Source organism: Nyctibius grandis, chromosome 2 (assembly GCF_013368605.1).
Source record: "Nyctibius grandis isolate bNycGra1 chromosome 2, bNycGra1.pri, whole genome shotgun sequence".
In the NCBI taxonomy this organism is placed as follows: Eukaryota; Metazoa; Chordata; class Aves; order Nyctibiiformes; family Nyctibiidae; genus Nyctibius; species Nyctibius grandis.
Window position 1 is genome coordinate 31,295,286 of NC_090659.1, and position 22,249 is coordinate 31,317,534.

Consider the following 22,249-nt stretch of genomic DNA (forward strand, 5'->3'; position numbering starts at 1 on the left):
ACTAACATGTGTGTATAAACAAAGTGTATTATTTTCAGAAAGAAATTGAATGTGGGGTTGTTTGTTGGTTTTTTTTGTGCGTTGGCTGCATTCTGATTGAATCTGAAGAGGATCTGGGAGGACTAGATTCAGATGGCAGCGGTCCTGTTTTAACTCAGCTTATACTGCTTCTCCTACCCACTATCGGCAGGGTTCACACAAAAGCAGCTACTGTCAATAACTTTGAGTATGTTACATGAACACCGTTCAGAAACCTTTGGTCTATACAGTTGCTGCAAAAGCTGCTGTGGCAGTAAAACAAGTATGGAAAGCCGGATTTCCATAATAATTGCTTTTTACATTTTAAGTTTTTTCATTGACAGTATTACTTCCCCTCCTAAGTAGTAGTTAGCATTTATTTTTAATAATAAACTGATAGCCAGTTCCTTTTTATTGCAATCTGTTGGTTTTGACAGTGTCTCTTCCAAGATTGCCTGTGGTGCAGTGTTCCTCAGCACCTGACTTTGTCAACTTCGGGTGGTATTATTAATGTGGCTGGACTGTATATTTGAGGAAAGTCTTTAGTTTTCTGAGATATATGAGTCCTGTTTCTGAGTGTATTCATAAATTTTATGAGTATGTAGTACATTGGGATATTTTATGAACTAGTTTCTGAAAAAGTATCTATAAGCCCCATGTTTGTGTTATATTTAGTGTATTGTCGAGCCTAACGAGAGCAACATATCAAAAAACTTCCGGATATAAGAGTAACTTTAATGCAATTAGTATTGAAGTCAAATACTTGCAGTGTTCCATGTCATTAGTTTATAAAGTGTTTGGTAAGTAATCTTGACTGAAGCGCTATAAAAGCAATTCCAGGGTATAAACTAGAGCCTGGATGGAATACTTTGGAGTGACAGTAGGAGAAGATGGCATATTTGATCTCTACAGGAACTTAAGTAGGAACATATTACTTTCTTACACGATTTAAGATCTGCCCAATGTATTGGCTTACTGACAAGAGTGTACTCTGTCTTCTGAGATTGATTCTGGGAAGGTAGGAAGGAAATTGTTTTGGTTTTTTTTAAATTCAATATATATTTGCTACGTGACTTCTATTACTGTACGCTCATCAGGCTCACCTCAGTTCCTCCTTTAGTACTAAGTATACTTTAGTTTTTAAACTGTGTATTTCACTTTTCTTTGCTTTTTGGCTTTGGCTTTTTTTTTTGAGACAGAAAACTGAATAAATTAGTGTATCAGCTACCTTTACCTTTACTTCTGTACTGGTATCTACATTTGTCTCTCTGGCTGTGATCTTTCTTTGGTTAGTGTTAGAAGACTTTATTTTAGGCAAAATTCAGATAGGCTTTCATTTTTCCTCCAACAAAACATAAACAAGCCTTGAAAAGGCATAAATAATGGTTACAGGTGGCTGTCTTGATGTGCTGGACTCAGAGCTGATCATTCCTATATAGATTAGATCACTTACATGACTTCACCAATACAGCCCCTAAATTAAAATGATTTAATTTTTATTATGATAATGGAATTATTCTCTTTTTTTCAGAATGGAAGGGAAGATAGGGGGAACAAGCGTATTTTTTTTCAACTAGTGAATTTGAGAAAGTCAGCAATTCGAATTAATTGAATTTTTTAAATGACAAAGTCAAAAACATGAACAGAAGTTGATTTCCTCCCCAAAACAGTGTTTCTCTTAAAAAAAATAAAAAGGTTAAGATTAAAAAACAAGTTTATTTATATGTCAGAATTTGCTGGTCATCTCATTATTTTTTCAGAGATATTTATCATTTTAACTTCAAACTGTGTTTACTGTGGGAGTGCATGCATCTTGCTAGGAAATCCAAGAAAATACCAAATAATTATTTTCAGGATATAAATCTTATTCAGAGACCCCTCGATACAGGCATCCTTTGCTTTTTTTTTTTTTTTTTTTTTTGGGTGTAACAAAACATGATTAGACTTTTACACAAGAGACACCGATCAATATGATTGATAGTTAAAGTTGCTGGTTTGAAGGATTTTGTTAAAAATGTCTTCCTCTTTCAGATTCTGAAACTTTGACAGTTACTTGCTTATTTCAAGGGAGTCAAAATGCATTATTACATCATCTGAAGTAACTCATAGCAGAACATACTTCTGGGTGTTGCTGCCTCAGTCGTTTAATTTGGCTGTTGGGTTTTGAGTATTCATGGAAGCGCAGTACTGGTTTAAAAGTGGAAGTCCTTGTGTTGTGATTAGTGCTGGTGGGAGTAGGTAGCTGAGGATTTGGAGTCTGAAGGGTCAGAAGGAAAAGCGCACTGAGGGAGGCTGTAGCACTGTGTTACCCTCAAGACTTTGCAGGGGGCTGCAGTTGGCAGCAGCTCCTTTCTGCAGCCACTCTGGTCCTGAGCCTGACATCTTTCATCACCATATCAGCCCTTTTGGCAATAGCTGTTCAGAGCTGCCTGAGCCTCTGTGGCTCTACCTGTCATTGCATTTAGATGCGGGTCCATTCACACAGGGAGGTGCCATAATCCCACAGGTGGTAGCTTTGGCCCATTGGCTTCTCACCAGGCATCTGAACATGTGGTACCCCTCATATAGAGCAGGGCTGCAGTTGTAACATCATCAGGAGGGTAAAACTAACTTGTGTCATGGCAGTCTAAACCCAGCTTGTGTTCATTGTTAATGGGTGAACTGACCAACACTTGGTGAATTCTGTTTTGTGATGACAGGAAAAGATGACTTCAAAGTGCTGAAGTAACTTTGCTAATACTTGACTGCCACAGGGTGGTTTTCTCTGTGGTAACTTTTCTGACATCTCTTGCTTAAAACCTAGAAAGTCAGAAGATCCTGAGGTCACACTAGCATGGCCTGTATTCCCACTGAAAATCAAGATTAAGTGTACTTTTGCTGTTTTTGCTGCCCAAGTTTCCGTCCTCCCTGGGCTTGCCTCAGGACACCTCAGGTAACAAGGATTTGACACAAGTATATGCAGAAGCACTGGAACTTTTTCAGCATTCCCTCTTGCATAAAGCCCACTGGGTCCTACTTAACCCACCCTTGATTAAGAACAATTAACTGCAGCAAATCTTGCACTTTAGTAAGAGATATAGTAAGTATAAATTCCTAATTGAAGTCTCATTATTTTTGGACCAATGCTAACTTCTAAAAGGAACCCTAAAACCATTACAGTTATTGTTCTGCTTGAACTATATTTAATAATGTGTAATGTATGAGGCCTCTAGTTTCTGCTTTATGTTCTGCATTGTTCTCTTTAGAGTTTTAATAAGATTTTATGTTGTTTTAATTAATTGAACATCATGTTATGAAACTGATGTGCCATTTATTTTTTCCCAGGCATCAAAGATGATTTTTGACTAACAAAAATGTGAAATGTCAGAATTTATTTTAAAAAGAAAAAAAGATTGCAAAAATGATTTGTGACAGAAGGAATTAGGATAATGTATAGAACCAAAATAGTTTCTTTTAATTATAAAATGCTCTTAATTTTTATTTTATAAGGGTTTGGAAGGGGATTGCATATGTTTGTGTATTTGAGGAAGGATGAAAGTATATATGAATTCTATAGTTGGTAAAATGAGATGTCTTATTGTTCCGTGTTAGTGTATTGAAACCTTAGATAGTTTTCTGTGAAACAAATATACAGTATTCTATGTACAAATAATTTTTCTTCTAGGAATGGTCATTTATAATTCACAAAACTCAGGTGTATCTTACTATGGGCTGGTGACAGAGAAAAACACTTTGTCCTTTCTTCTTTCGTAAGGTTTATTTATTCCAGGCTCTGAGACAGTTGTACAGTTCAGCCTTTCTGCCTGCTTGTTGTAAGAGAAAATCAGTATTAATTTGAAGTACTGGGATGTCAGTGGAACTAATAGCAGTAGATGCTCTCCAAATTATCTAGCAGGATTTTCAGACCTTGCCTGAGTAAGTGGGTGGAAGTAAATGTTCCTGCAGAGGATGGTGCTGCCTTTGTGCTGCTACTGTTTCACCTCTGGCAAATGGGGAGAGGGCAAAATTTGACATGCTGAAAGTAGCAGCTTAACTATTTTACCACAGAAAAATTGACGAAAGATTGACAGCGTGAGTATGCTGACAGACTGTGCAGGTGTAATGGGATTAGACATTCATTGAAGTACAGGAGTCAGGACCTGCATATTTGTTGTGAGCAGACTACTTTCTAAAATCTAGAAAACTATGCTAGTTTGTAATGGGCCTAATAGTTTTACTTTCAGAATATTGTGTGTATGAATACATGCACATGTATGCTATTTCCCTCCTACTCACCCAGCCCTCAAATACAGAGTTTTAAAGGCAGAATTCTAAACTCATTCTTCGACATCTCAGTAGAGGTGGCTGATTTTCTGACACAAAACACTCATAACTCCCACTTTAAAACATACACTTTGTTTGCTGTATTGTACTTGCTTACCTGAAAGTTAATACAGTCTATGGCAGCAAAATAAATATCACATAGTTACAACATACAGTAAAAGTTCTTCATTGCTGTGGCTAGTAGGAATTTTTCTGCCTTAGTGTAACCTCAAACTAACATGATGTTTCTTTCTAATTAGGGTTTCCATCCTAGGTATAACGACAAGACAAATACACAAACAGTAAAAATAACAATGTCCATTAAAGTTACTATTACCAGAATAGTTGATCCTTCTCGAATCTAGTGGCAAGGATTTGACTGGATCAAATCTTAGGTGAAACTGTCTCTATAAATGTAGAAAGCTTTGTATGTTTAAAGATTGGTTTCTTTATTTTATCTATTTATTTGTATTTTCATTACATGTAAATGAAAGTAGTCAGTCAGGGTTTTTCTCAGTCTTCAAGAAACACACCAAGAAATCCATAAACTCCCCCAAAACACATAGAATTCTTTAATAATTTATACTTAATTATAATTGAATACAAATTAATTGCTAGAAGTCTCATAAAAATTTGTTTGATTATTTCTCTATGAACAAGGGAGAAATATAAGGCCTTGTGCTGTCTGAAAAGCCAGTCCTGTGAATGAGGATCTGCACAATAAAGACTTGAGCCTATGTTCAAATGATTGGGTTGGTGCTCTTAAGAGTTACTACTCTATAGCTGAGGCAGCTCACCGTTAATGAAATGAAGAAGCCCACACCCTGTTTTCACGATTACTGTCTGTCAGCAAGAGATGACTACATCTTTAGATGCACCATGTAATCTCTTGCAATCTGAAAATAACGTAAGTTGAAGGTTGTTTTGCCTGTTTATAAAGATAATATTTTCTGAAGACAGGGCCCAATTTGCTAAATAAAGCTTTTCTATCTTCTTTTAGATGAAAGAAGCTTTCAAATGTGAATTTTGGTCCCTTCTTAGTTCTGGGACTTGTAGAATTCAAAACCATAACAGTGATAGATGCAACTTACACAGATTGTTTTCTGCAGAGCAAGTTATACATTTAGCTTCCACTCATCAACATTTGATTCGCTCTTAGAGGACTAACTTTCATCCTTTGCTATCTTGAAAAATGTATTGGGAACCTAGAAATGCCTTAATGATATTCATAAGCTTATCTTCCCAATAGAAAAGACCTTTTTATCTTTCTTTTTAATCAAGTCATTAGCATGAAACTGAGAGATGTAATCATACCAGACTGAAATTGGGGTCACGCCGTAGGCTAGCTGAATAGGAGGCTTTATGGCATGATGATGTATAGCCATTTCACAACAATGCTTTTAACTCAATAAGTCCGCCCTTTAATTACATTTTAAATCTCATTTGAGAAGTTTTTATCATTATGTAAATTGCTCAGTAAATGCTCTCATTCTAAGACCCAATAAAAGTTCTGCTTATGAACTGGGAGAACAAATTATTTAAAAGCTTGGTGGAGGGACCAAGAGCTTCTTTCCCACTTTGTTCATTGCAACAGAGCATGGTTGTGTTACCAGAAGTGGTCTATATGATAACAAACGTTATACACATCACTCTTAGATTCTCACTGTTAGATTGGAAATAAAACAGGTCCGAAAATCTTATCTCAGTTAGTTGTATTTTGATCAGGGGGAAAAAAAAAAAAAAAAAAAAAAGAGAGTAAAAAAACAAATGCACACAAAACCCAACAACCAATTCTTAGAAGAACTTTGACATTTAAAAGAGGGAACTCCAGTTGGATCAGTAGTGTCTTGCAAAGTAAAAAAAAATACTTCAGTGTTTTGTTCCGTCATTAATCTAAATCACAGTATTTTCAATCTAGAACAAGTGATTTCTTTGGTTTTTTTTTTAAATATATTCCTTTATGTTCAAATACTTTGAAGATAGTGACTAGCTCACAAGGACAGGTTGTCATAAAGAGTAGTGCAAAATGGCCTTCTATTGCCAGAAACAAAAGAAATAGATCAAGAGCCTCTTGCACTGAGTCTACCACTCATGTGCTTAAAATGCATTGGACTTGCAGTGCTGTAGCCCTTAATTCAACATATCCAGAACTATAACCCACAAAACCATTTCTCTATCCATCAGACGGGAGAATAAGCCATGATCCTGAAAGAGGTGCCATATGCATGGGTCTGCTGGAGTCTGCAGGGGCATAAAAAAAAAAAAAGTCTCAAACTCTCTGAACCCTCATACAGCATTTAATGCTTTAGGCAGAATCAGAGACTTACAGGAGTTTAGATGTAATTAAAGAAAAGCAAGTAGGATGTTTAATTTGAAATCCAGTCCCTAAGCTGTTCTGGACAGGGTTGCAAAACACTGACAGTGACTCCAGTTCCTATATTTGTAGAAGCCATAAGGGGTTACCAAAAATCTTTAAAGGGGGAACCTTTTTTGGTTATACCAGCTGAACTCCCCTGTTGGTAAAACTAAACAGACTATGCCAAGCCCTAAGAGCTACTCTATCCCCTTCAAGTCCATAGAGCAGAGACCTGTTCTTTATGGATGTGCTTTGCTCAGTAGTATTGTTAGAACAAAAAAAAAAATACTGGTATGAAACAAGTTCGTAAGTTCTGACTTCTACAGGCACCTGAAATGATGTTTAACCAATGAGAATGCAAAATAAAAGTGGAAAGAAACCCACGTTATTGAGGGGTTTTGAGAGCACCACAAAATAACATAAAAATAAGTTTTTGACTCACAGAAGGTTGTATTTTAAAGAGAGGGAGGAAGGAAAGGAAGGAAAAGGGAGGGAAAGGAGAGGAAATAAAGGGAGAAAAGAAGAAAGAGGCAGGAAAGGAAAAGGAAGAGAGAAGAAGAAAAAGAAAAAAGAGGAAAAGGAAGGAAAAAAGAAAAGAAAAATAGAGAAAGGAGGAAAGATGAAAAGACAGGAAGGGAAAGGAAGTGAGGGAACAAGAATGGAAAAGAAAGAAAGGAAAAGAAAGAAAGAGGAATATAAAATAATGAAAGAGGAAGGAAAAGAGGGAAAGGAAAAGAAAGGAGGAAAAGAAAGGAAGTGAGGAAGGAAAGAAAGGAAGAAGGGAAGAGAAAAGCTGAAGAGGAAGAAAGAAAAAAGTAAGATAGGAAAAGAGAATAAAAGAAAATGGAAAAAAGAAGGATTACATCATTCATACTATCTGTACGGTAGAAGAGATTTAAGTAAATATGCTACTAATTTAAGCTATTTAAAATATTTAGCTGGCTTTTTTCAGGAATTATTTAGTGGAAATATAATATACTCTGTTAATGTAAATACAATTAATTCAGCTAACTACACAGACAGAGAGAGATTATAGAGGTATAGTATCTTTTGTCCTGAGTAATTTTATGATAGCTTTTCTAGCTATTTCAGTATTAGTATTACAGAAACAGTACTGCAAAGTATAGCACTTCTGAGCTATGTATAGCCACACAGCTATTACTTGCTCATTCATGCTTTGAGTACAGGTATGTAATCGTGCAGACCGACTTTATTTTTTTAATTACTGTCAATAAAGATAATTTTTTTCCTCTATGTTGGTTTCCTTTAATCAGATGGTGCTGTCTTTAATTTTGTGATCCCTCATACCTCAATTAATGCCATTTATTTCATTAATAACTTTGTGCAGTACCTAGAAAATGTAAAATGCTTCATTGAAAATGAAAAGCACAATTCCAAGGACGGAATTGAGTTTGTAGAGGAGGATATAAGTGGTTTAATTTCTTTAAATTGTTACATAATTAATTTTCTTTCTACCTTGTACAAAAGATAAATGTTTTGACAGCTGTGCTGCATTCATTTCCATGTCTTGGTCTGACTCATGTATATTCCAACTAGTAAAACTGATTCCTTCTTTCTAGGACTTCATTTTATTTCCAGCCTACCAATCTCGTTCTGATGTATTTCCAGAATAATGGCAAATTTTGCCATGTGTCATGTCCTTTGTATGTCATGCCTATATATTGCATGTGGGATATTGACACTGATTAATTATTTCTGATAGAGTATCTTAAACTGTATTGAATTCTTGTAGGACTATCTCTGCTAATGGAGGCTGACAGGAATTTCAATGCACTAGTTTTTACAGCAAAGGCTCTGCTGTGTTTTACAGGGCTCTGTGTACAATAAAACGTGGAGCCACAGTTTGAGTTTCTTTTACCTACCAAGAGGATTAGGGCAGTGAGGATGTGTGCTCCTGTGGAGAATGCTAGCAGTAGTTCCAAGGGGGAGAACTGAGTTGGGCAAGTGAGAAATATATCCATCCACTAGCTTTATGGCAGTATTGGGTGTGCTGCGTTACAGCCTTAGTGTACTTCTCCCCTGAAATCATACATAGAGGTTTCAAGGGCTCAGGACAAAAGCAAAACAGCCAGGGCAAATTTCCTCACCCTGTTCTGCCCAAGAAGATTGTTTCCCTCAAAACAAGTTTATTTCATCTCTTTGTCATTCTTAGTTCTGTGACTTAGTTGTAGACTTATTCTATATAGTATAATAATGTAAATACACATCTTTAAATGTGTAGAAACCTATAATATCTATTCAGTAAGGTTTCTGCGAACAAATATTACCATACCTTTTATTGTCTGCCTATATAGTTCATCTTAATAATGGAGGATTTCACTCTGAAACTCTTAGGCACATCTGCCCTTGATGGTGTTGCGGCTCTTTCGAAGCAGTTCAGCTTACTCTAAGCAGTAACTTGTGATCAAAAAGATGTGGATTTGAAAATTAACTTAGGCTAATAACCAATACTCATTAATGAGTTACTGTAGCCAATGTATTCTTTCATTATTTGTTTCTCATTTTGCTACCTGCTCTTTTTAAGGGAATCTATTTCTACACAGCCTCAGTAATAACCACTACAGCAAAAATGCAGCATGCAGTCAACTAAGTCCAACTGTAACTCAGTAGAATCATACCAGGATTGATTTTTCATCCTCTGCAGTTCCTCCATGTGTTTGAACACATTGGAAAAGATGAAAATGCAGTAAATAGTCTATATTTAGTCTATATTCTATGCTGCTTGGTATGATGTGTGATGATAGCATATTTTTGCAAATATCTTAGCAGTTTATGAGATTAAACAGATCTTCCTGCTTTATTCTTGTCAAGAAAAAGAATCTAGTTCATATTGATCTTTCACTTATATTTTTGAAACATGGAAATTACTTTTTTCAGAAAAAAAATAAAAGGTGTATAGATCTTTTTCTTACATGTACTCTGCTTCTCTTGGGATGTGAAGAGGTCACAAAGAAAGGATCTGAAATGCACCAGCCAAAATGGAGTAAATACCTTTGTTGGTATCCTGCTGCTTTGTCAGAGTAGGCTTCCTGCATAGCCGAAGTAAACTACTTTTAGGAGCATTAGAAAATGTGCAGTTTACACAAGTAATTTGAAATAAGGAAAATCACGTCTTGAATACTAAGCTTTTGATAACAGTGCTTCACTTTCCATGTTTGTTGCCTATTTAACTAACTGTCCAGTTTTATTGTGATACTATGTAGTATTCTGAAATAAAAAGGATGTGGCTTGATTTTATTTTCAGAAATATGTGTGTCTCAGGACAAAAGCATGGAATGTGTAGACTATGAGACACTTTTTCTAAAAACAAGAAAAATGGTGCATTTTTTTCTTAATTTTGTGTTATAAAATGCTATGAGTATATGTGTGGTAAATACCAAGGGGGCATAGATTTGACAACTTCCTACTGTGAATAGTTACTTGACATACATGTTTCAGGGCACATGTTCTTGCTGAGGAAAAGGCAGCTGTTTCCATCACCATGCCTAAAAACTAGGCATTTTGTGCAACAGGTAGTGCATATGATAATTATTTCATTCAGCAACAGATTTATCAGTTTTTAAATGTGGAAGGACCTTACAACTCTACAGACATTAAAAGTGAACTTTTTTACTGTGAACTTTATCCTTTCTTACATACTGATTTGACTGTTTACATCAGGTTGTGATACTCAACCTAGCTTCAATGAAACCTCCAAGTGCAGACACGAAGAGAAAGAAATTTGATAATAGAATATTCTTCAGTTGAGCAAACAAAAATAAAATGTCACATCTGGAAGCTGAAGCTAGCAACATTCAGACTTGAAATAAATTACAAATTTTCAAGTAAGGGCATTCATACCTGGAGTATTATATATGTTTATGTACCTTAATAATGGCATTTTTAAAGATCTAAATTGTCTATTTAACATCAGTAAATAAATACAATATTCATAATACAGTTGCATTCTGCAGAATTACCTCTGATGTATTCCAAACTCATTCCTAACTACTCTACTGCTAGGATGACCATAGACAAAGTAAAATAGTTGGTAAGAAGTCCTACACTGTACCAAAGACATTCCTAGCCCTCCTTGAAATTGCTCCAAATACAGTGCTAGTCGTTATTGTGCAAGAAATAGTTATCTAGCAAAGGATGGCAAATGACATTTGGAACAGCAGTAGGTGAACAAGGACAACCTACTCATGATGCAGTGCAGCTAACATTGCACTTAAAATATCAAATAAAACCAACTCAATTAGGAACGCATCAAATAGGCAAGTTGTGTTCTTCCCTCTGTCAAAGTCATTCTTCTAAAGAAAATTGCAACAAAGTTCCATTGGGGACTATCTATGAAGCTCAGTTAGTGCTGGGTCTTGCTCTCAAATGCCATAAATCATTTCCTGTTTCACACTTCATCCCCAGCACTCCCATTTCAGGCAGCAAGAAATGACCACCAGAAATCTTAGTGCCTAAAGATCCCAGGAGAATATGCAGAGCTTTATTCACTAGATCATTTTCTTTGTTTCTTTCTGTGCTGCTTTGTTTGAAAGTAAAAGCACTTTTGTGCATATGTGGCTACATATAGAGTAAGTGTGTGCTCATGTGTGTACATGTTTAAATTATTATTATTTTTTTTTTAATTTTTATTCTGTTTAATGAGCTTGATTCAACCACTGTTCACTGCGAACGAATCGGTGACCTTGTGGAGCTGCAGTATGCAAACGTCTTGGAGAAGGGCAGCCAACATACAAAGGCTGCATTGAGTGTGTGGGCAGGCAGGAATGCTGGTACCAGGCAGCTCTCTAAAGAATGTTCTTTTGGCAGAAACAGCCGTGCTAAAAATGAGGGGGAAAAAAGAATTCAAAATGTAGAGCTGGCCTGCAGTTACGAAGTGATAAGAAAAGTTGGCTGTTCAACATGAGCTGCCAGTTGCATATTCTGGGTCCTTGCTATTCTCAGGCCCTCCTACAGCCATGGCCCTGACCAGTGTTTTGATATAGCACAAAGTGGCTGTTTATTGCTATTGACTGCTGAGGCCTGTGCTCCGAAATGCGTTCTGTCAACAGAATGTAAGTGAAGTTGGCATTTTAAAGCTCGGCTGCTGCAGACGCCTAGATTTCTTGGAATTGCCATGCAGCAGGACGGGTGTTGCAGTCCCCAGCTCAAACTGAAAATGTTGCACAGGAAGACTTATCATGTGCAGGTCAGATTTACCTGAGATCCTGAGGGTTTTGTGGGGTTTTTCTTTCCTCATCAACATGGTAAATATATCGTGTCCTTGCTTTGTTGCCTGTCAAAGGCTAGACTTCTAACTTTCTAAATTTTGTTCAGTATGCTGTGTATGGAAAAAAAGTCATTATTCAATGCAAATGACCTTCACGTGAAACAGAAGGATGGGTGTGTATACAGCACATGATATTGCCATAAAAGGAGTAATCAAAATCTGTGCTAACTCTGTGTTACACTGAGGATTTTTCTATTCTTTTGAGAAGTGATAGTTTCTATGATTTTGTAAGAAATCACACATATTGTTTTCTATTGCTTCTGTAGGAACTACAGGCAGAAATCGATGCTCATACTGACATCTTCCACAACCTGGATGAAAACGGGCAGAAAATCCTGAGATCCCTGGAAGGCTCTGAGGATGCAGCCCTATTGCAGAGACGTCTGGATAACATGAACCTCAGATGGAGTGAGCTTAGGAAGAAGTCTCTGAACATTAGGTAGGATCTGAATGTAAGCAAAAGCCTACGTTGGTGTATAAGGTGGACTGCTGCATTTTGCCAGTAAAAGTATTTAATTTTGTTTCTGATAGCACTATTTCTGTCCATTTTGAAATTATTTGTGCTGTTTTGAATGTTGGCTTAACTTCGTGGAAATGATTAGGTTTTTTGGTGTGTAAATGATAGCAGGGGATTAGGATTTGAGGCATATGATGAGGTTTTGTAATTACAGAAGGAGAGATTAGCATGTTTAAACAGTAAAAAGAAAGTGATTAAACTACCTATATTTATTATAAGCTTTATTTCTAATGCTTCTATTTCCAGTGCAAAACTAAGAATAGCCTTGCAAATGAGAAGACATAGTATTTAAGATTTTAGCTGTTGTCTGGAGAGCGGACAGAATTACCAAATAAAATCCAGGGGTAATAGGAAATCCATAGGCACTGTCATAGAGGAAAAACTTCTCCTTGCAAGGAAAACTATGATAAATGGTAATGTTACAAATGGTGAAGTGGAGGTACAGTCTTCAATGGGCTGAAGATTGCTTTTCGAAAGAAATTGTCCAGGAAACTTCTCTTCAGAAATATGACTTTTACAATAGGCAACCCAGCTCTGTTGCGTTCAGTCTGGGGCATTTTTTCATTTTCTTGCTTACTGTGTGTTGTTGGTAGTTCAGAGGGCAGCAAAAGGCAGAAGAGTTTTTCAAAGTAATGTGTGAAATATTAGCTTTTTTCAGCTCAGGCCCTGAGAGAGGTCAGTCTGTGTAATGACAAAAGCCATCTTCATAACATCAATCATTAAAAATAAATGAAGGATGTGAGGTTGAAAATATATTAGTAGCTAAAGAAAAAGAGAGACGAATTCCTCCTTTCTTTTTCTGAGGAGCAAAAGAAGAGTGATATAACCCTTCAAGGTCTCTCTGAAATTTTTTTCTTCTTTTACCCATGAACTTGCCCAAATGCAGTGATGCTTGAGATAAGAAAAACAGTCAGTTGGTCAAATATCAGTAATTAAATATATGAAGTGTTGTGTCTTCCAGTTTTTACACTTCAATGTATTGCTGCCATTAATTGAGCCAGAAATAGTAACCCTAGTTATATCACAGTGACTTCTTTCATTAAACATTCAAAGCAACAGACCTCCTCTCTAAAATATTTGCTTTCAGTAAAAGGCTCAAGGTGTTCAACAACTTATTGATTAGGACAAGAAACAATTCTTAACTTCTAAGACATCCAATTTAAATGTTGCTGGTCACCTGACTGAATGAACAGGCTATTCTCAGTCTATCTGCTTGAAGGTATTTCTTTTCATCACACACTATGGAATGGATTTTGTCATAACTAGCAATGCTTATACAAAATAGGTATAAGAGAAGAAATATGAAATGTTCCCAGGCAGCAGTCCCACAAGTCTTATTTAGCGTAAGTTTTAGACTGCTGAAACAGAAGACCCATACCATCACTTGGCTTAGGTGGGCATTCTTTTTTAAATCCATTAGACAAAATACATGGTAGATATCAAGAGAAGCCAAGTTCATTTCCATTATTACCATTGTTTCATTCTGATAAGTCAGTACAATTCATCCTAATAAACAGTGTCTTATAAAGAACTCATTTTTTTAACTTTTTTCCTATTATCTCTTCTGTCTGCACATGCTTGAACACAGTTTTAAATACATGAGTGTGTGCATATAATGTACTCTAGCATGTGCATACATAAACATTATTCCCAAAGTTGAAAGAAGGGAACAATAAGATGGGTTCAGGGAAACCATTCACCAAACTTCACCAAACTGGGGAAGGTCAGAGCACAGCAGCAGTAACAAAACCACTTTAGGTCACTCTTTTGGCACTTTTTCCCTGTAAAGCCAGACCTGGGGAAGCAGGGCAGAAATGAAGACCCTAGTGTTTGCCTCCAGTTGCTGCCTTGTCTATAGGAGGTGGAAGCTTGCATTTTCATAAAAAAACATGGGAGACAGGAGTTAAACTGACTCAGAAACTTGGCTCCTTGACTGTGTCCCCTCCAAAAGCCCTGTGATCCTTGCTCTGGCTGTTGCATCCTGCAACTCCCCACATGACATCCCCGCTTCTCTCCCTCCTCGCTGCTTTCAAAGGCATCCTGATGCTTCCCCAGCCCTCACTGCCTGCAGGGTTGGCCTCTCCCAGCAGCGCCTGCTGTGAGACTGTTTTGCCCCAGCCCACAGCTGCCCTGTGAGAGCAAAGATCAAAAGGCAGCATGGTCTATGTGTGTCCCTCCCACATAGCCTTTAAGTTTGAAAAAGGAGAAAATTTTCCATCAGCTCACGTACCAAAGCAGCTGAGCTTTCTGTCAGCTTATGGCTAATCTGTCTCTTTCCTTTCTCTTTCCTCACCACTCCAGTTACCTGGTGTAAAAGACTAGAAAGAAGACAGGGTCCATAGAGCAGTTCAAATAAACACAACTGTTCTTACCTTCAGCAATTCCTTATTTCCATACCCAAACTAAGTAATAAGGTCTGCAAAACACTAAGTCCATATTTATCACATTTGTCAATAGACCGTTCTCTGTGAGGTATAGGAGTAGAATTTTCACTGTCAGAAGATATGTGATTTTATGTGCAATCATTGAAAAAGAAGATACATGTTAGATGAACAAAGCTGGAAGTTAAACAGAAAATATATGAAATAAAAGAAAATCTGTCTTTATTTTCCGGTACATTTTATCACTTTACTGTTACATAATACTGCTTTTGGATTGAATTACTAAAAGGAATTCTTATGTTACTTGGAAGTGAATTAGGAATTTCTTCCCAACCAGCAATTAAAAAGTAGCATATTCATAAGTCTAGAAAGACAAAATTTTAGTGTGCTTTATCTATGGTATAAACAAAATTGAAGTTTTGATCAGTCCAGTGATGTTTCAGTCACATATTTTCTCTCCTCAGAAAACAGTTGCTGAAAATTAGTAGTTCAATACTTGATCCCAGTATTAAAAAAACACATTTACACATACACAAAGGAAATATTTAGAAGATGTCCCTATGGTGGAGACCTTGTTTGCACAAAGTAGTATTCTGTCTTTTCATTTTTCCAGTGATTCAATTAGTGTCATTCACACCTCTGTTCAAATGTCACAGATATTTGGGTAGTGCAAAGGGATTCTATTGGTTTTAACAATTTCCTCATGACTTTTTGGGGAAAGGATGGTATTGATTCTCTTATCTTAAAGGTGAACAATCACATGAATCTTGTGTGAGTTTGAATGGTTTGTGTACTGGTTTAGAGAAATGCTTGCTCTTCTCTGAGTTGAAAACTACTCTCTACATTTTAGTTAATTCATCTCCTAGTAATCCTAAGTGATGACTAAGTTACTTTCATGCTAGTCCTACATAATATTTGTGCACATTTAGTGAGACTGACAATTCAACACAGCTATTACTCACTGCTGAAGAGAAAAACTAAAAAAAAAAAAAACCAAAAAAAAACAAGAGATGGGAAAAGAACGGGTGTTTCAGGCCAGGACTGTGGAACCAAATTTAAGTCAGTGTTGCCAGAATCTAATTCAAAGCTACTGAAGCTATTTAAAAATCATTAAGTTAATGAAACACTAAGATATTTCTCAGTAAATAACCTTGTACAATTTGGGTTTTATTTTCACTGTGCCTGAATATATCTTATATTTAACACATGCTTTCAGATCCCATTTGGAAGCCAGTACAGACCAGTGGAAGCGTTTACATCTCTCTCTTCAGGAACTTTTGGCATGGCTGCAATTGAAAGAGGATGAATTAAAACAGCAAGCACCCGTTGGTGGAGATCTTCCTACTGTGCAGAAACAGAATGATATTCATAGGGTATGATTTTTTTTTTAAATGATCTTTCGGTCATTGCTTTTTGTTTTGCAGGTTAGTGCTGCATGAAACAGTCCTTGTTTGAAAAAGTAAGATACCCTTTAAAATACATTTCAGAGACAATGAAAACTGAACTTCTTGCATGAGAGGACTAGCTACAATTTTCAAGCACAGCTTAGAAAATCAGCCTTTTGGAGAAGAGAGTGTTTACTACCAGCTGCTTGGCTTTTTCGAAAAGCAACACAGCATTTTCATAGACCTGTCACATACAGATAGTTTTCCTGGCCAGAACAAATACTAAACTAATATTATTTGAGGATTAAATAAGTAGTTCTGAAAATCTTTCTAGATTAGGCATTTAAACTTCATGTGTACTTTTTGAAACACTATGTTGCTATTGATTTTTGGGAATGTTTGTAAAAAGAGTAGATGATATCAGCCCTAATGCACAACTGTGTGTACCATGAAACTATAGTGATAACTGACTGTATCTGTCTAAGGCTCATACTAGTTTCGTCAGGAAATTCTTATGGAAAGGCAATAGCAGAGCATCATATGGGAACTAGCTTTGTGGTAAAAAGGAACCTCAGTCCAACACTTGTATGAGAAGTTGTTTTTTTTATAAAACCCACCAAATGAACAACCCCCAAAATAGCATAATACTGCTGCATAGTTCTTCACACAAAGATTCACACAGGTTTTTTGTGGTAAAGGGATGCTTTAAGTATGTTTCCTGTGTTGAATCAAGTTCACACCTGTCTGATGCTAACCTAATGTCTGCTTTCAGGTAAACAGCTTTTAATTTGCTATGCCATTGCAGTCTATTCAGTTCTGAATGTGAAATCACAGTTCTAGTACCTCAGTGGTGCTTTTTTTTAGCAATGCCATAAGGAAACCCACTAGGAAACTAGTGTCCTGCTAAAATAAAGCTGAAGAATTGCTGAATAAAGAGTAAATGGGGAGAAACTGTTGTTCTGAGAAGGAATAAGGAACCATGTGAAAGGTAACAGGGATAGCACACCCAACAACTCCTATCACTTATGAACTCTATAAAATCCTGTCTAGCCCTTATGATAAGACTTCTGTTTCTTTTGTATTAGTTTCTGATGGAAACTTTAATCTGGTAAGCACCAGTTAATAACAGATGTCCATAACAGAAACCAGACCTCAACCCACTAGGACAGATCCTGATTCAGCAGGAAGTTGGGAATACAGTGTCAGGGATATTTTTACAGAGAACAGTATAAGATCAAGGGCAAGGAACCTTAGTGATATAAAGAAATTGTCCTCTCATGTTTAAAAGATAAGTGTATGTAGTGATTGGAATGAACCATGTAAAGATTTATACTATGACATTTCTCCACTATACACTATTCCATTTCTTGGAATGTACTTGGATGTAGTATACTAGTTCTCCTCTCCTTCACCCACCTGTGTCTTTAGTTAAACTAATGACATGGTGGGAGGTGTTTCTTCTCCTGTTTTGTGACCCAGGTATACTTGGGTATGATATTTTAGTGTGACATCTAAAAAATTATTTCAAACAAATGTATTTTCTATTGAATAATTTATATTGTCAGTCAGACAACTTGATACCATGAGAAGATAATATTCCAAAACCAGTGATCATCCTCTCAAAGCATTGTGCTGCATATATGTAACTTTCAGTTTGTGAAACTTTCCACAAAAAGTATTGTTTCTGAAGTTCCTAAATCTCTGATTTTATTGCTTAATGGAGAAACGTGAAATAGTACTATAAAATGAAATTGGATCTGGAATACCTGTGTTTTCTCCATTAATCAGGTAGCTGTATTATAAATATTGCTCTAATATATTGCGCTACCTCAGGATGAAGGACACATCTGAGAACAAACAGTGAGAAGATCAAGTTTGGAAAAAGAGCATGACATATCTTTCTGCTTTAAGTTATTGAGAACCCCGAGTTTGTGAAAAGTCTGGAAATATATACAATCAAGCTTTGCTTTTGGCATAGACAAACAGATATTTGCCTACAGTAGCAAACTGATGCGAGGTAGTAGGAACATGGTTTCTCAAGGGCCTATCTTTACCTAATGGCTGTGAAAGCCAAAGAGAAAGATGAACAAAAACCATCTCTCTGTCAGAGCGCAATGCTTTTCTAAGATAATACAATGCTTTGCTGCAAGGGGCAGCTTGGTCACATTTCCTAGGTCTTCCTTCTGGAGAGGTGATGTGTGGGATGTGTCTTTCTCACAAAACTTTACTTCGGACTTCAAGCATTATCACAGAAACAGAGAGGCCAAAACATTCATGACTTTATGGAGCACCACCATCCCTTTTTACCTTTCCCTCCATGACAGTTAAGATATATGAAATGCCTGAGGTCTGTTCTAGCCAGCTGTCTGTAGCAACTTCCATAAAGTAGTTTTAAAGCCCATCCAGAACATCAGGATGAAAGCAGCAATACAGATGTTGCTTTAACTCAACTTGCCATTAACTCCAATCCTTTATTGGAAGTCAACTCTTGAGGCAAGGCTTAGAGAAGTATTTGTGTAGAATTGCTACAACAAAACTTTTGTCATCTGAATAATATTTGAAAACTTTACCTTTCCTTCTAGATTGAAGAAATGATTTTTTTCATCTAGAGAAATTATTTCTCATAAAATTTTAATATTGTATATTGTTCTATAAGCTATTCAAAAGTTTCCCAGAATTCATCATAAAGGTGGCAAGACTTCAGTGACAAACTAATTGATCTCTCTGTCACTCATCAGTCAACTGAAGTATTTAAAACTGTTAGGGATGAGAAGTGTTGCATAAAAGTAAGGTACTGTGAATAGGTGCAAAGTGACTTTACAAAATACATCTCCTTCTCACTTCTCCTTTCTTATCTTCTCTGCCACATGCAGGCACATACATACAGAAATCTTTGGTCATCACGTCTAGTATCAAAACTAGAACATTTTAGTTCCTTTTAGAAATATGACTTCTTTCCTTTTCCCATTCTGTAGCACTTCTGTAGTTTAATGTGAGGCCTTTCTAGTTGCAGGTATTCTGATTCCCTATGGAAAAAAAGAACAAAACATAGTCCTTGAAATTAGGCTATCCTGTCTGCTCTTCAAAGATCTCTTACAGAGAAGGAGGGAAAAACAATTGGTGCAGAACTCTGTCGGCTTCAGGTTTTCTTTGACAAAATCCATGTTTGCGGCTTGGAGTCTTTCTACTGTAGGTTTTTTCCCTGGACACTATGGACTTTCTGTTACTCTAAACGTTTCTTTTAGAGAAGCAGACATACAAAGGCTGTTTGGAAGAACAGCTTAGCTCATTTCTGAACATAAGAAAAATCCTTTTAAGAAGGCTTGCACCGCAAGTGTAGAAGTATCTAGCTTAAAACTGGAGCACAGTACTGGAAAGCTGTTTCTTTCAAAAGTTTTGGGCTGCTGATTAAGAACAAAACTTAGCTCTCAGAGTGCTGGATGTGAAAGTAAAGAGTAGTTGAACTTTGGTCTTGACAAAAAGAATCTCCTGATTGTTCATTTTGTTCTCCCGAACATCAGTTCTAGAAATCAGTCTTCGGTAAACAAGGTAAGTCTCTACCTGATCTGACCAATCTTTTAAATGACCCAAACTTCCAGCTTTGGTCTTCCTATATCAGTGCAATGCCTTTCCTTCTGTGAAGAATTAGTTTTGCCAGATAAAGCCAGAAGTGAACCCAAGTAAGTTTTTAATTGGAGAAGAGAAAAAGCCTCAGCAGGGGAATATTATTTATAAGCAGTTTAACTGATTGCCGTTGAGAAACGGCATGATGAATGCAAACACGATTTTATGCCTGAATCCTTTTACTAAAGCAGTATTACAAGTTGATTTTTTTTCCCCCTAAGGATGTAATTTAAAGAAAAACAAACATATTTAACCTCTCTATCATTTAGAAGACCATCTGGAATACCTCAGACATTTGTAGCAGAGATGAGAAGTTGGTTCTTATCATTAGAATGCTCCTAGTTGCCAAGATCGGCTTAAAAAATTTTAAGAGTAGGATTCAGATGAACATTTCAAATACTTGAATCCATGCCAGAGGAGAGCTTGGACTCAAGTGAGAAAAGAGATATCCATGCAGTCAAAATCATTGTTGCGTTATAAATGTGAGGTGCTTTTTAGACATAGTAGTTTGGAATTTATCCCAAATACACCCACATTACCATTATTTGTTTGAACTTATAATATAGTGGGTCATTTTGTCGATTTATGGCATCTGAAGAAATCGTGCCTATGACAGTGTCTTAGAATGGGGGGGGGTGTTAGTCAATGATAAAAAATACTACTGTTCATCCAAACATTAATCATCTTACAGTTTTCTTTGCTTTACTAAGTGTCCTAATAATGTTTTATTGAAATAGTATTAATAACTTGGTACATGTTACTGTTAATCTCAGTTAAGTAACTTGGGCATCATGCAGATAGCCTGCTTTTTCTTTCATTCTTTTAGGAGTTGTCACATCTTCTGTGTAGTGATTGTATTAACATCATAAAGAGCGTTTATGAATATAGAAGTTAATTATTAAGAGTTCCCTGGAAACTCTTTCACATGAAATCTATAGCAACAGTGCCTAAGAGGGAGTACAATTCCTGCTGCAACACATTAACCTTTTCTGGTGGCATGTTGATATCTACTTTTTAAAACTGAGGTCAAACCCCAATTTTAAAAAGCATTCTGGTTGAGAAACATCTTGAATTAATTTAATTTACTCTTTAACACTCATTAAAAGCAAAAATATCTGCTTTTCTAATAACAGAGATGAATGTTAGTTTTACTAATGCAACTCTCTCCTCATTATATTTTCATCTTTCAATTTAAACAATCGGTGTTTCTCCATCTAAAGAGATTTAAGTACACCCATGAGGAAGTAGTGGAGGTCTGAGATAAGGTGATCAATACATGCATTATTAAAATAGTGGACAGAATGCCATTACTGCTGTAGTGTTGATGACAAATAGAGATGTTTAAATAAAGTAGTTTACTTTTTTTTTGTCAGGTCATACATTATGCACATTCGATTTCCTCTACAGTCACCACGTAATGTGGAAGAAGTTAAGGAATTCAATGAAATTAGCCTGAAATCATTAGCTGTAAATTAGACATTCATTTAGGCTAATTCTGCTTTCAGCGATGGTCTGCTTATTATAAAGATGTATGTGTCAGGGCTTGAGATAGATAAATTCTTTTTTTTTTTTTTTTTCAAAAAGAAGAGAAAATGTCATTTATTGCTATTTATGATTTTTATTGGTAGTGTGTATCTATTTCACAACAAAACTTTAATTATAAAAGCAGAGTTTAACTTCATACAGTAAGAACATTTTTTGGAATGTGATAGTATGAAATGAGCATTCATTATTTTTAATGCTGTTCTGTGCTACTGCTTCAGTCTCATGTTTTTTTCATTCTCTCCTTTTTAAATTTCTTATACTGAAACATATTTTAACTCACTCAGTAGAACTTTGCAGATGAAAACTAGGGAAGGCAATGAGAATTGTAAATAGATCTTAACACCATACTGTGTACTACTCTAAAACTCAGGATTTACAGACTATAATCATATCCATCAGCTCCAACATCGAAATGGAAAAGCTGGAAAAGAAAACATTTAACACATTGGCTCACTGTTTCCATTTTTAAAAGAGAAAGAGGGTCTTTCTTTTTGTGACTAAATACAAAATATACAAAGTCAGAAAGTTCCCATTAGCATTTCTCTGTTGTTTTGAGGAGATAGATACAATGGTTCCTGCTCACACACTTTATGGGATGCAGTATGCATTTCTGATTATGTTATCCTTGTTCTGTTGCACAAGAGACATTGGAGGAATGTGGCTTTAACCCTCTTTTGGAAATATAATGCCACTATGTGTATTTAGTTGGTATGGTTTTATGCAAAAGCAGTACAAGCTGAAAGAATGTATTTTGCATCCTTCTCATTGTTTGTACATGTACATAGCTAGGGCTGACCTGACTGCAGCAGCAGCACTCCGTACAGCAGTACTACT

At 36.2% G+C, this 22,249-nt stretch overlaps 1 protein-coding gene across 1 annotated transcript in view; it reads left to right on the forward strand.

Annotated features, from left to right (window-relative positions):
* Positions 1-22,249, forward strand: part of DMD (dystrophin) — a 1,374,504-nt gene that overhangs the window by 1,129,243 nt on the left and 223,012 nt on the right. The window contains 2 exon segments of the mRNA XM_068422827.1: positions 12,230-12,402; positions 16,078-16,234. Coding sequence (XP_068278928.1) covers positions 12,230-12,402; positions 16,078-16,234 — 330 coding nt within the window.